Raw genomic sequence first — 15,318 nt, 5'->3', positions numbered from 1 at the left:
CACAGCAATAAATAAGCATCCTAACTACTAAAACAAAACTAAAAACAAACGGGGTTTTACATAAATAACACAATAGTTTATTCAACAAAGTTTTGAAAACCTCCAAGTGTGAAGACCACACAACCTGTGTGAGTAACACTTCATACTACTTACTACTTCCAAAAATCTCCATAGAGGCCTGGAGTATAGTTTGTAAAGGCCTGTAACATATAGTCTTCCCATGTGACAACTATTTAATAAATTTGGCTTTTAGGTTCACATCGTCAGAGAGCAGCAAGAGCCAGCTGGTTCAGCAAGGGAAGGCAACCTGAGATATGAGCATGAAACAAAGCGAGGTGAGAGCAGTACACCAGGACTGAGAATGCTTAGTGGCATGTCCTGGACAGGACTGGATCCAGACTCATGCATCAAGGCCAGATGCAGTCCAGCAATCACACAGCAAGGCTGTAGTCACAAGGCAGGTCCAAAATTGGGCCAAGAAGCCTAGCCAGCAGGTCCAGTTCCAGCTCAGGGTCAAAAGTGTACAAGTCAGGCACAGACAAGATACATCTGCTTACACAGCTGCAACACAGCACAGGCAGCAAAGCATCAGATCAAAAACAGCTCCCAAAGAATAGAAGGGTCAGACCCTTCCTTATAGGTTTCCTTTCAAGAGTTCCAGTCAGTGAAGGAGATGACCTTGAACTCCACTAAACTCCTACACAGGAGACGCACACAGGGCCCTGGCACAGATCAAGTGTAGAATGCAAAACCAAGAGCAAGCTCAAGGCATTTGTTCTCAATCCATATTTAATTTCATCCTTTTTTAAAACTTCTATTTAGTAACAAAATACTAGCTTCCACACTCAGCCATTTCATTTTTTCCCCCTATGCCTATCAACCATATGAACTGATTAAGGAAAAATAGTATCTGTTCCTATGAAACTTGCTTACACTGTACAATTAGGATGTTCACAGCTATACTTCCATGAAGTCTTTAAGGACACCACAACATTTATTCGATAGAAGCCTGCTTCATTCATTAAATATGCTATCCCGAATGAGGCTATTTTTACTCGCTATCGTATTCAAAAGGCCATCACTTACATTCCACACTTAGCAATGCTTTTGTCATTACGTACCCTCTTGTCTACCAAAATTTAATAAAGGCTTAGCAGCATGGGTAAGAAGCCTCATTCTCCTCATAATCACACCAGGACATGTGCAAAAAGTAGCCCACCAATTCTGTCTCCTATTTCCAGATGGAAGGATGTTATATTTAGCTTGTATTTCTCTTCTCCTGCCTCATTTAGCTAGCAGAGTTTAAATTTAGAATCCAATCTGATCTACATCAACATCAAATTTAAGTGTTTTTCAATTTCTGTATTTAAACCATAGGCCTGCTATCATTTTTCTATGCTACATTAGATCTTTATGCCTGTGTGGAAATTAAAAAAACCTATTACTGCTCTAAACCTAGCTGGTTTAATAGTGGTAGACCTAGTACCACAAAATTTGAGGTAAGAAAGTCAGGGAAGACATTTAAATCTATTCCAGCAGTGCACATCATTCCTAAAAACATAGATATGCTTCTCATTTCTCCCCTAGCATTCAAGCATAGATAGTGCTCACTGCAGAGGCAGTAAATCAGTGACAAGCTATCAAGGCTTTATGGAGGCCAAATCTAAACACTTAAGTTGAGATCTTGATCGGCTGCTCCAGTAGTAACAGAGCAGCTGTATTTCCATAAAGTTTATTTAGTATAAGAGAACAAATGGTGCATATCCTGTCTGAAATACAACCCTTTCCTAAGTCAGTCAAAATGAAAGACCTTGGTGAAGATAGTCATGGCCAAGACAGGTAGTTGCTAAATCTGGGACACCTGCACTCAATAAGAAAGGTGTATCTTCACTGGAAGGCACAGCAGGAAGGAGAGAGACCTGAAAGCTGCCACCAAATCAAGATCCTTCTGTTTTCCCCACAAAGTAAATAAAAAAGATCATATGGTTCCTTCAGACAATTAGAATCTGTTACTACACAAGCAAGCTACACCATGAGCACTATGGGTACTTTCAGAGGTCCACTTTCCATCGTTCAGATAAGGAACAGCTGGAAAGTGAACATAACCATCCTAAATCATTTATGGTTCTCCTGAGGTCACTATCTACCACACTCCTAACAAACACAAACATCTAAAGCTTCAAGTGACTGTATCTGTCAAAAAGAGTCATGGCTAAACTGGGGAACTTGCATCTCCATGAGAAGAGTCTGTAACACACCTGAAGGAGGTGTTACCTCTATGTGTTTGGGAGAGGGCGGCTACAGCTGTAGAGAGAGGCTAGGTATTTTTGAAATCAGGCATACAAGACGGCAAATAATTGGTGAGTATTCATCTGTTCTGTATCTGGTACAGACCCTCCTTCTATAGTTTACTGACTGTCAGTACATTAATTACCAGTTAATTACCACCATCACTAATAAGCCTGTAACACTTCAAACCTGATTTCAGGTCTCAAAAACTGAGCAGTTTTTCTCTTATAATAAGCTGCTCATACACTAGACCCTGAACTCTAAGGAAAAGGAAGGAGAAACTTAAATATAAAAAAGAAAAATAATTAATGAACTGGTTTTTTTTAAGTTGTTGGGTTTTTAATTTTCCCTGGTAGTGCAGAACAGAATGCTAGATACTGAGGAATAAGATAAAAAGAGCATGAAATTTAATGTATTTTCTGGAAGAAGCTTTTTCTGTCCTTGGGTCAGGAGTGTCAGATAGAAAAACCTACTTTGAGAACAAATTGGGAGAAATTTACCAATTGAAGAGAGAATTTTAATTGTAGCCTCTGTGGTTTTATGAGCTACCAGCTTTACCATTCTACTTTTCTAGAAGAGTATTTCGCAGATGAGGCAATTGCTTTAAATTGTGAAGAACAAAAAACCCCTTCTCTTAGTCTTGTATGATCCAATTTGTTTCTTTCCATACCTGCAGAACACTTTTTTCATCAGAGAGTAAAAGAACAAAGTGAACATCTAAACAGTGGTATTTGGGTCAAATACCAAATACCCTCCTAGAAAGGGCATCTAATGAAAATGCACTTACAGCATTTTTTAAGGCGAAATGAAAATTTGGTCTCTGATTTGTGGGGGCTGGAGGAAAATTCCATCTGCCTTGACTCTTAAAAGCACTTTTTCCCTTGGCAAAATTTATTTCTCTATTTTTGAAACATCTCTAGGATGTTTTGAAAATACAAAAAATAGAGATATAAACAGACATAAGTAGTAAAAAATGAAGAAAACAGAGACACAATCAAAACTGATCCAAAATCCCTCCCTGTTGTATTGCATTTAATTCATTATTTTATTCTGTCTTGTCCATGCTGAAGAGGTACACAGCTTCGGTTTTTTAAGTAGATCTGCAAAAAAATCTGCAAAACATTAAGTTCTTTAGAAACAGATGCATTTTATTAAAAAGCCTTGTCAAAATTTTTGCTAAGCCATTGCTAAATTGAGAAAAATCTCTCCAAAGCTGGATTTAACTTACCTATGATGGGACAAAAAAAAGCAACTCCTCATCTGTACCCCCTCATTTCTTGGACTTCATAATAAATCAGCACAGGAAACAACAAGTGGGAAGAACTGTGGTCTGCTCCTATGAGAAGTTTTGCTAAGTAACTATCACTCTTGATTCTCCAGATGTTAGAGTGACAGGATATGAATAAAGACCAATTAAGCAATCTGGCTCACAATAAAGCAATGGACAATTTCTCCTTTCTCAGTTTGAATGCTTGCCATTTATAAGCAGGTCTCTGTGCAAGAGACTCCCTTGTCAGAGATAATTTTAAAAATATATACAAGGTTACTGGAATTTGTATCATGCTGGAAGCCATTACTTTCAAAGAAAAAGCATCTATTAAAAACATTGCCACTGGGGTTACAGGGCCCGGGCAGATGCCTTAAAAATCCAGAAAAACCAACAGAAAAATGTGCAGCCAGCTAAAATGGAAATCACCTCTTCCAGTCTTCTAAAACCAAAAAATTCAAATGCAAAGGCAGTTGAAAGCACAAAACACAGACCTGATGGATGGACCACGTGGTGGATCAGAAATTGGCTGGATAGTCACACTCAGAAAATTGCAGTCAATGGTTTCATGTCCAAATGGAAATCAGTGATGAGTGGCGTTCATCGGGGGATGGTATGGGGATCGGTGATGTTCAGTATCTTTGTTAGCAACTTGGGTAGCAGAATTGAGTGCACCCTCAGAATGTTTGCCAATAACAAACCGTGTGGTAAGGCAGGTACACACATGGAGGAGAGGGATGCCATTCAGGGGGACCCGGTAAGACTTGAGAGGTCGACGTGTGTGATCTGCATGACATTCAACAAGGCCAGGTGCAAGGTTCTGCATCTCGGTCATCCACAGCCCTAAGCACAATTACAGTCTGGGCAGAGAATGGACTGAGAACAGCCCTAAGAAAAAGGAATTGAGGATGCTGATTGATGAGAAGCTCAACACAAGCCAGCAATGTGGGCTTGCAACCCAGAAAGCCAACCATGAACAAAATAAGATCAGCAGGTTGAGGGAGGTGCAACACCTCTCTACTCCTCTCTCATGAGACCCTGCCTAGAGTGCTGTGTCCAGTTCTAGAGCCCCTGACACAGGAAGGACGTGGAAGCTGCTGAATTGAGTCTCAAGGAGGGAAATGAAGGTGTTCAGAGGGCTCGAGGGTCTGTCCTATGAAGACAGGCTGAGAGAGTTGGCATTGTTCAGCATGGAGAAGGCTCTGGGGAGACCTTGCAGCAGACCTCCATAGAATCACAGTCATAGAACATGCTGAGTTGGAAGGGACCCATCAGGATCATCAAGCCCACCCCCTGTCCCTGTGTAGGGCACCATGTGTCCGAGACCCAACATCTAACACAGACCACGCAAGGCTTCAGATACAACATGCTCCCTCATAACAGGTTAAAGCATTAAAAAAAGAAACACAAAAGCCAAAACTCTGTGAAGTTGCACAATGCCACTGGGTGCTGCTGGGCAAGCAAAGCAGTGCTGCAACAGGTATCAACACAAACCCACTAAGAGGGAGTGGAAGGTGTGGAGAGTGCCAGACCCCAGCTGCAACCAACAGGCCCCACAGGCAGCACTTTGCCTTCCCCGGCAGGGCTGCCAGGGGCTGCACTTGCTATCATCCTGGGTTCCCCAACCCTTCATCTGCCCAGAACCTGAAGGGACCCAACAGAAAATCTGGAGGGGGATTTTTACAAGGGCATGTAGTGACAGGATGAGGGGCAGTGGTTTCAAACTACAAGAAGGTAGATTTAGATTAGGTATTAGGAAGAAATTCTCTCCTGTGAGCGCAGTGAGACACAAGAAGAGGCTGCCAGGAGGAGCTGTGGATGGTCCTGCACTAGAAACATTCAAGGCCAGGCTGGATGGGGCTTTAAGCAACCTGGTCTAGTGGGAGGTGTCCCTGCCCATAGCAGGAAGGAGCTGGAACTAGATGGAACTTTAAGGTCTTTACCAACCCAAACCATTCTGTGATTCTGTGATCAAAACACCCTTTTTTACTGGCTAGGATGTTCAAGCACTCAGACTGACTGACCAGAGATGTTGCAAAGTCTGCATCCTTAGAGGTATTTATATTTAACTTGACACATTCCATCTGATCTGGCTGACCTGCTGTTGAACAAGGGGAGGTTTGACTGAGTGACTCTAAGAGGTGCTTTCCAGCTTCAATTCTTGTGATTTGGTGGTTCTGGGAGACAGCCAACTGTACCAAGAAGTCACCACTGAAAATGTGTGCTTTATGAAAACACTGAAACAATTCTTTATTAGTCCCTTAGCCAGAATTTTCTTGCCAGCCTATCCTTCACTAAATTTCTGGGAGTTGCTTTTGCTTGGTACCTCAGTGCTAGAGAGGGTCTTGCCTTCAGCCTCTTGCCAAGCCCCTTAAGGGATACTCTCAGAAGGCCATAATCAGACCTGACTGCCTGAAAAGTAACATTCAAGACATGCAAAAGCTGTTCAACCAAGAAATGTTATGTCCTCTGAGAAGGAAAACTGAATAGGAAGGGATGAATCATGACACTCTGATCCCCATGAGCAATTCCCTGTCCTGGCATGTACTCTTTGAGCGAAGCAAAGCCAATTGTCAGTATTAGCAGGGTGGGTCAGAGAGACAGTAGGAAGTACCCTAAGCTTGACCACAGTTTTAACATCCTCAGCCTTGCCTCAAGGGTAAAACCAGCACAGCTCTCATGTTGAAATTTTAGAACAAATGGGAAAGCCTCTCCTCCAAATCCAGAAACAACCTGATTTCCTACTTAACAAATACCCTCTTAAGACAGTCTGCCACATTTCCAGCATTATTAGAAGTGCAAGGAACCTCTCCAACTTCAGAGCTAAGTAGCATTTTTGTGGCATTGCAACCTTATTTGGAATGCAAATGACTACGCTATGGAAAGTAATAAGACTCAAGAAACACAGTACCATTTCATATAATGAGAATGACAATTAGTTCTGATTCTTGTAAGAGTTATTACCTTGCCACAGAAATTCTTTTCAGTCTTAAACTGTGTGTAGACCTATTGTAATGCTACCAAAGCATTTGTAAACCTCAAGAATGAGGGACAAAAAGGCACGTGCCTTTTACTGATATTAATCAAGTCTGCTGAAACTTTTACACTCGTTGCAAATGAACAGCATTTACGAGACCCACTTGCAGACCCTTTGGTTACCTCTACTATAGGTATCCTACATTTTTAGCAGTTTCTGAAATCCAAGTTGGTATAGGTTATAAAGATACGCATCCTTCCCTGATTCTGAGAACAAAACATCAATAATACAGTCAGAAATTAAACCTTTCTGAGAACTTAGTAAACTTTTCCACCCAGAGATTTAGCTGACATTTTACTCACAAGCACAATACTTCATTCAAGAACTATTACCCCTCCCCCCTCCTTTTAGCAGGAAAGGCGTTCAGCTTACCTGAAAATAGAAGAAAGCTTGTCCAAACCAGTAGTGCATGATACTAATCTGTGCTGCATCAAATTTCAAAGGTCTCCAAATATATTTTGTCATCACTGTCTGAATCAACAGACAAAACACCAAGACTGGTAAATTGTGAGGTCTGAATAGAAGAGCTGCTAGTAGAACTAATCCGCTATACAATTCCCATAATCCTGTACTCTTCACGCTGGAGTCTGCAGAAATAACCTGTGACTTTAGTAAATCTTTAGTGCCAGTGAAGACTATGCCAAGAACAAAGACATAAACAAAGTGAGCTTCAGTAATCCCCCTAAGGAAGAAATTAAAAACAAAACAGGCAGTAAGAGCAATTAGTAAATAAATAAAACAGAACAATGAGATGCTTATTAGTAACTACTCCACAGTCAAATAGTCTTTCAAGACAGGTGCAAGACCAGTGCAGTTCTGCCAGACAATTTAAATTCTAAGGATAATACAGGCCATTTTCATGAGAGAGCCTTCTCAAATACAAAAACCCTAAAAATGGTTCATATAAAAACGATAACACATCCAAATCCACAATCCAAATCAAAGTAAACAGCTTGTGCTATAAGCTAAACTAAGCTAAAATATTAAATTATACATCAATCAATGTAACCAAATCAAATCTGTTTTATTACTGTTCAAGATTTAAATCCAGACATATATATGAGTACAGTAGTATAAATAATGCCATTTATGTAGCATAATAAATGTTCCAAAAAACACTCCTTAGGGTGACATGGAAACATTGTTTCAGGAATTAAATTGACTTAAAAATTACTATCTCTTGTAAGCTGTTCGGTGATTTTTCACAACTCATTCACACAAACATGTATTTCTTTTTAAACAGCCTAAAGGACAGTGATGGTACCTGGAAATCCTTATTTCTGTCTGAAATTTCTGCATACTCCCGTTTTTTTCTCACCTTAAATAGTTGCAGAGATACAGATATATGCTGGTTTATACCAACACATTTTTTCCTTTCAACTGTACTCATTCCTCAATCTCAAAGCAATCTCATTACAAAAAAAAAAAAAAAAAAAAAAAAAAAAGGATGTTTAAGTAGTAAGTATAACTAATATCTACTGCTATGTTCCTTACACCTGTAAATTCACTGGCCTCTTCATTTCTAGTGGAAATTGCTTCCGAGGAAAGCATAGCATCTCAGCTGAACAGCTGATAAGGACCAATAACCTTAAAAACTGAGACCTGCTATTTTAGAAGTGTAACGCCCAAGGAACAAAGAAAGCAAAAGCTATCTAGCAGAATGCACTGATACTCTTACACTTAGTAGGCAAAAAAGCCACAGAATGCGTAAGAGTAAATTAAGTTATAATAATAATAATTCAAAGAACTCACCAAATGAGCATATTCAAATTTTTGTCATTATGCATATATTTTTTTATCTCAAAAAGGGTTAAAATACATGTTATTCACATATTTTATCCATAATTTAATCTACACTGTCCTTAGGGATTACCAGCCAATTTCCAATAGTGGTGAATGAACAAGGTCCCTAGGAAGCTAATCTAACTCACTGAGAAGTGATGATTCTTGAGTCATATCCTCAGTAATATATGGAGGATTAGACTATGACAGTAAAAATAGTAAAAGCATAGCTACACTCGGTGTGAGCAGTATAACTAGCTGATCACAGAAAACATTACTAGTCAAAATTTCTAAAAATATACTTCTCCTTTTAAACTGATATATTTTTCAGTCTTTGGAGGGTCCCCTTTCTTCTCAAACAACTACTAACCAATGAACTGGAATACAATCTTCCTCTTCCATGTACAGGAAAAAGAACCAAATAGCAAGAGAAGAAATAATAAGCAACAGTATTTGCATGCTCAGTTTTCCTTTTGCAACCACAAAACCGAGATAAAAGACAAAACCACCACAAGATAATGATGTGGCCTCCCTAAACATGAATAGAGTGCTCTGTGCTTTAGCTTTCAAAGGTTCTAACTCATACGTAGTGGTCTATTACTACTGGTCTTTACTACTATATTCTCTTAAAACAGCAAGCTTTTGTAAATACCCTGTAAGGTCCACTGGCTTTCCCCTTTAGGGGAAATCCCCCCCAAATAACATTAACAATTAGAAAGTTTCTGTTTTTCTGGCTAATATAGAAATTCATTACCCCATTTCAGTATGTCCAGTAATTCTCATGTAGTAATTACTATAACATATTCAAATATATTATTGAAACTTAGAAAGAAAACCTCAGGAAATAGCTTTGAGCATTTGTCACTATTAAAAGGATTAAGTGAAACCTGAAATTAAGTGATTGATAAAAATGTAAAATAAAAAAAAAGTAACTTCTCAGCAAATGCACTGTTATTTTGTTTGTGTCAGTATTATATAAACTCATCTGACTGCACAAACTAACAATTTTAAAAGAACTCTGAGGAAAATGTAAGGCCAAATTACTTCCTTGCCTTTTTAAATTTGTAAGCTATTTTATGGTAATCCATAGGAGACAGGACACACTTTAGTTGCATCTTCTCCCTCATTCACCACCCACCAATTGTGCCATCCAAAGAAAACATGTATCTTCTGCAAGGAGTACAGAGAGGGAGTATTTCAGAGCAGAGAATCTCTATCTTTGTAATTTAGGCTTGAGAAGACCACGTTAGCATGAGCAGCAACCATCAGCAAGGGACCATGCTAGAACCTCTGTGTTGGCCTGTGCACATGGCAGGAGTACATACATGGGCTTCTTTGAGGTTTTGTTTACACACAAAAAAAGCCACCATGGTATGAGAGGCAGTGGGATGCCTTGGAAAGATTGATCTGATGTGAGTATGTCTGATGCTGCACAAAGTGCTCACACCATCTGAAGCTGCTCACTACCTATATTACAATTTTCACTCTATATTCTTTAAACAGCTTCTGTTACACATTTGCTGTTAGTCCTTTGTTACTGAGAACTGGAAAGACCTGAGACTCCCATTTCCAGACCCAGGCGCAGAACATATGCCAACACAAGAGTCAGAACCTGTGTTTGCTGACCCTACGAGCTTTCAAACAGTTTACACAAAGCACCTGAAGAGCAAAAAGCTTTGAAACACGACAGTGACTTTTAAACTAGTTTACAATCAGATATAACTTAGAAAATCACAATGTTCATTTTTTATTTGAGGCGACATAATACAAAAAGCCTGTATTTTTCTTTTTATAATTGCGATCAATATGCTAACTATGGAATGAGCAAGCACACAGTAAACACTTTGCCTTAAGTACTTATGCACTCTACTTATTTCTCTAATTACATTTTATTTGCAGCTCAATTGCTCTATCTAATAGTCCGTTCCAAACTGCAACATTTTTCTTATTAGTGCAAGGACAGTACTCTTCTCCAAGGATTTTACTCAAACAAAATTCAAAACTATAGGTCACACTCAGAAATAAGGCACGTTTCAAATACAGAGCCAAATCCTGTAGACTAAATAAATATTACCTTTATTTTCACATTCTGCAGAACTACCAATGTACTACTACTACTAGCACACAACTACAATTATCTTCACTATTGGGAGAGATGGAATGTAAGTAAATACATCCAGATACACACACATAAAAATGTTCTAAAACATGTCCTGTTAGCAAGTCTGAACTTCCATACATCCTAAGATCAAGGAATCACAGAACTATCAGAGTTGGATGGGACCTCTAGAGCCGATCTAGTCCAGCTCTCCCACTAAAGCAGGATTACATAGAGCACATTACATAGGACTGCATCCAGGCAGGTTTTGAATACCTCCAGAGAGGCAGCCTGTTCCAGTGCCATGTCACCCTCATGGTAAAAAAGGTTTTTCTTATGTTTAAATGGAACTTCCCATGTTCCAGATTGGGCCTGTTGCCCCTTGTCCTGTCACTGAGAAATACTGAAAAGAGTCTGGCTCCATCATCCTTGCTCCCACCCTCTGGTTATTTGCAGACACTAACAAGGTTTCCCCTCAGCCTTCTCTTCTCCAGGCTAAAGAGTCCCAGCTCTCTCAGCCTTTCCTCAGAGATGCTTCCATATGCCAATCACATTCATCCTCTCTGCTGGACCCTCTCAGTGAACCTGCTGAGGATATGCTCTGTCCCCTTATCCAGGTCACTGATAAACATGTCGAACAAGACTGGACTAAGTATTGACACCTGGGGGACACCACTGGTTACAGGCTTCCAACATGATCTTGCTCCATTGCTCACCACCCTCTGAATTCTGCCACAGAGCCATCTCTCAATCACCTCACTGTCCACTCATCTAGCTATACTTCCCAAGTTGAGGATGTTATGGGAGACAGTATCAGAAGTCTTGCTGAAGTCAAGGCAGATAATATGCACTACTCTCTCTTCATCTAGCAGCCAGTGACAATGTCATAGAAGGCAATCAAGGCTGTTCAAGCATGACTTCCCTTGGGTGAATCCATGCTGACTTCTCCCAGTTAAATTGCTTTCACATGTATTGTTATGACATCCAGAAAGATTTTTCCCAACACCTTAACAGGGAGAGAGGTGAGACTAACTTGGAAGAAAACAGACATGTGAACAATCCTGACTAATTAGTGTTAGCCAAAGTGAGCTAAGGGCCTTGAGGCGCAGGTGCAAGGTTATTAAAAGATCAGCTATGTGCAGAAGACAAGGGAATTGGCAGCAGAAAGAAGAATAATAGGCTGGGAAAGCATCGCATAGACAGCACATAAACAGTTGTATTTAACCAGTTCTCAGTGCCTGAGAAGAAGAAAGTTACGGCAGATAAAAAGTTGCAGACAGAATGCCTGCGATCAACAAAGCAGGACAAGGACAATAAGCAGTACCCTATCGCAACATGACAATAGGTGTGTGAACAGCTACACGCAGCCAATCAACATGAGCCACGAAGGCGCTAAGACCATATAAATGTAACGCTTTGCTTAATAAAATTGAGCTTAGTTGCTAACTCATATTGAGTCGCCTCTTTGCTCTGTAAGCCCGTACCCTCCGACAACTAACCAGCCTGTAGTTCTCTGTTTCCTCCTTTTTGGAGACTAGAACGACATTAGCTGTTCTCCAGTTTTCAGGCACCTCTCCTGTTCTCTATGACCTCTCAAAGGTCATAGATGGAGAGTGGCTTAGCATTAACACCTGCCAGCTCTCTCAGAATTCATGGATGTATCCTATCAGGGACCATGGATTTAGCGATTTCCAGTTTAACTAACTGGCTGCTAACCTGGTCCTCTTCTATCAAGGGTAAGTCTTCCTCTCTCGAGAACTATCTCTTATCTCCAGGGTCCATACAAGACAAGATCTTCTCCAGCACGTCTTGTGAATCTCTGATCACTGATTAAGAAGCTCAAAAATAAACCATTTGTAGCCATACTGAATTTAAAATGAATGTGAAAGAAGGCTTCTTACACCCTGAAGATGCTTTTTTACAATTTCTCTCCCATGATCACCCTCATCAAATGTGCTAACTGACACTGAAGCTTTCTGTGAATCTTTTGACATTTAGGAAAACTTGAGGCTGCACAGCCTACAGTAACAAGTATCATAAGAAAACTAAAGAGACCCTAGCTACATTCCATAAGTAGCTATTGGTGAAATAGCCAAAATTTCATGATAGTTACAGATCAGTTCAGTAAGAAATCTAACATATCCATAAAAATTTTTAGTATGCATTGTACAACACAGCCTAGACCTCAAGACAGATTTGGCTTTATCACTGAAAGATCACACATTACAGAACACTCATCTGCAGAAGAAAGCAAGCAACTCTCCCAACTACAGCCTAACAATTTTTCAAAACTAGGGAGTAGCTACATGATTTAGGCTTCCACTCTGTTTAATGTGGCAAGTCCACCTAAGCAGAGGTGATGGTGTATTTGAAGTTTCTTTGTAGTAAAAAAACACAGCCTAATGTATGATGATTAGATTTTCCTCACACTGATTGTTAACTGACTGGCTTCTGATCTGCCTCACTTGAAAGACTTCACAGGGTTCAAAATTTTGCACATATCACAAAAACTAACCTACAAAATAGAGTTTTATTCCTACGAATGGGATTCCAGCCTAGACACAACATAGCCTCCCACTTCATCTCCTGATATCCAAAGTGTTAACACTTCTATAGAAATATAAATAGACATACATATCTGTTGATTTAACTTACTTTGAAATATCTTTGCTGTCATGTTGCCATGGATATACAACATTTCCAATGGCTGCCCGGTAACTGTAGACTCCCAGGAGACCAAGTGCCATAGCAATTTTTGAAACCAGCGAGCATCTTCTTTGAACCAGAAAGAAGATCATAACTAGGGAGACTGCAGCCAAGAAGGAGAGTTCGGATTTATGTTCAGAGCTGGGGGAATGAAAAACAACAAAGACCCCTCCTTTAAACCACTGTAATTACTGACAAACACATTTGACAAAGCCATAGCTACAACACTGTATTTCCAAATTAATCACTGCAATGACATGCATTATGAAATTTCTAAGAGGTATAGTAAAATAGTTCAGTATTTTGATTGAAGCTGTTTTATTAATGAGGTTTTCTCTTCAAGCATGCTTGTTAAGAAGTGCAATTATTGTGTTCTACCACATGCTAGTTATTCAGTTAATTATATAAGAACTGAGCTCTACAGTGCATAATGGAAAAGAAGCTAGTGCTTTTAAACTAGGGTTTTCTTATTTATACATTTTGAAGCAGTGTATTTTGCTTATATTACAGCTTTTCATTTTACAGCAAAAGATTTTTGCACTGCAGAATTAGAATATCCTTTTTAAAATAACTACAAATGTATTTGATTTTTTAATTTTAGACACACAAAATATTATGTAGCAAAATGACCAGAAATATGCTTATGTAGTTTAAAACAGATAAATGCAAACACACTAGCACATAAGACTCCTTTACATAAGTACAGCCCTTGTACTGCATCAATACATAGGAGAGAAAAAGACACAAAATTTGCATCATGGCCAAGAAGGTTACAGATACGGTTCATTCTCCTACATCCTAAAGAGGTAACACTCATTCAAGGATATTTCATTCAGCATACCGCAAGTGCTATATATTTACATTTACAGTTATATCAGTTAGCACCCTAAAATGTTAGGTTAAGGTAAAAATCTGCACTCAAGCCCTACCATAGCTAGCTATGTGATTCCAGAAAGCCCACTGTAATCCAAGAATTGCTAAGCCTTGCCTACTGCAAATACTCCCAGTATCTGAAATGACACAGAACTGCTAATTTTGTCAGATTTACCTTCTGTTAAGAACATTACAGACTGTGAGAGCCAAGGGCTCCATCTTCTGTCTTACACACTCCAAAATGCCATGATAAAAGTTCGCTAACTTCAGCAAAATGACAGTGAGCCTGGGCTGTTATCAGCATTAACCCTGATACCACTTAGAAAACTCCAATTTTATCTTTGTTTTAATAAAAATTACAGTAGCTCAAGTAGGCTTATTTTCCTATTCCCTAGGAACGGTCCCTATGCTTTATTTGGAGTTTGACCAACAGCTGTTTCAGCTGCAATGCTTGGAAAGGATAGCAGGCAGAAAAATTGGTCCTGTTAGTTCTCCCTGCAGTATCCAATCCAGCAGTTCATTCAACTCAAGATTCCCAAGAGATGCACTGCTCTCTGCAGGCCAGGATAGGAAAGTGAAGAAGTAACAACTAGAACACTAGGGGAGAGAAGACATAGTCTTGATATTTTTACCCACTGCTGCTCTTCCTCTACACAAGGAGACAGCAAAAGCAGAGAATGGATTGCTGCAACAACCTGGGAAGATAATACATGCATCAACACATAATTAATTTAGTTATCCACTGCACCTCTAAAATGATCCTTTGCGGAAAATCTGAAATGCTTTCAGGCTGTTTTCTTCTTGCCTGCTCATTGTATGAACAGATCATATTATAACAGCAAATCAACATCATCTTTGTAACTTTATCTAAAAAAGTCAATGAAGTCAATGCAATTCTCTTAAGAGACTCTTGCAGGTAAATCTAACATTGCAACACATAAAAATTTAAAAATATTCCTAACTGTAAGTAATTGCCAGTGCTATATTAAGTAAGACACTCGCTAACAGCTGAGTCCTCTGCTACTCTGATCTCAGCTAAAACGTACTGGGGTTTGCCCAAGCCACAAAACTGAAAGGGATGATCCAATAGTTTCCTGAGAAACTGGGGATGGAGAAACTAAAAAAAGAGGGCTTCAGTTGTATTCTCCTACTGCAACAGCTTGTGGTCTACATTTTCATACTTCTGGTATCAGAATGAAGACTGAATACATTTCCTTCCACTGTTTTGACCTCACCTTAATACTGCAAATAGAAGAGTGAAAGGAA

At 39.4% G+C, this 15,318-nt stretch overlaps 1 protein-coding gene across 1 annotated transcript in view; it reads right to left on the bottom strand.

Annotated features, from left to right (window-relative positions):
- Positions 1 to 15,318, bottom strand: part of PIGG (phosphatidylinositol glycan anchor biosynthesis class G) — an 88,041-nt gene that overhangs the window by 33,976 nt on the left and 38,747 nt on the right. Inside the window, exons 10-11 of the mRNA XM_030467779.1 lie at positions 13,129 to 13,320; positions 6,966 to 7,275 (exon numbers count right to left, since the gene is read on the bottom strand). Coding sequence (XP_030323639.1) covers positions 6,966 to 7,275; positions 13,129 to 13,320 — 502 coding nt within the window. The remainder of the gene's footprint in view (positions 1 to 6,965; positions 7,276 to 13,128; positions 13,321 to 15,318) is intronic.

Source organism: Calypte anna, chromosome Z (assembly GCF_003957555.1).
Source record: "Calypte anna isolate BGI_N300 chromosome Z, bCalAnn1_v1.p, whole genome shotgun sequence".
Taxonomy (NCBI): Eukaryota; Metazoa; Chordata; class Aves; order Apodiformes; family Trochilidae; genus Calypte; species Calypte anna.
The sequence above is the reverse complement of the archived record's forward strand: the minus strand, read 5'-3'. Positions and strand labels throughout refer to the sequence as shown.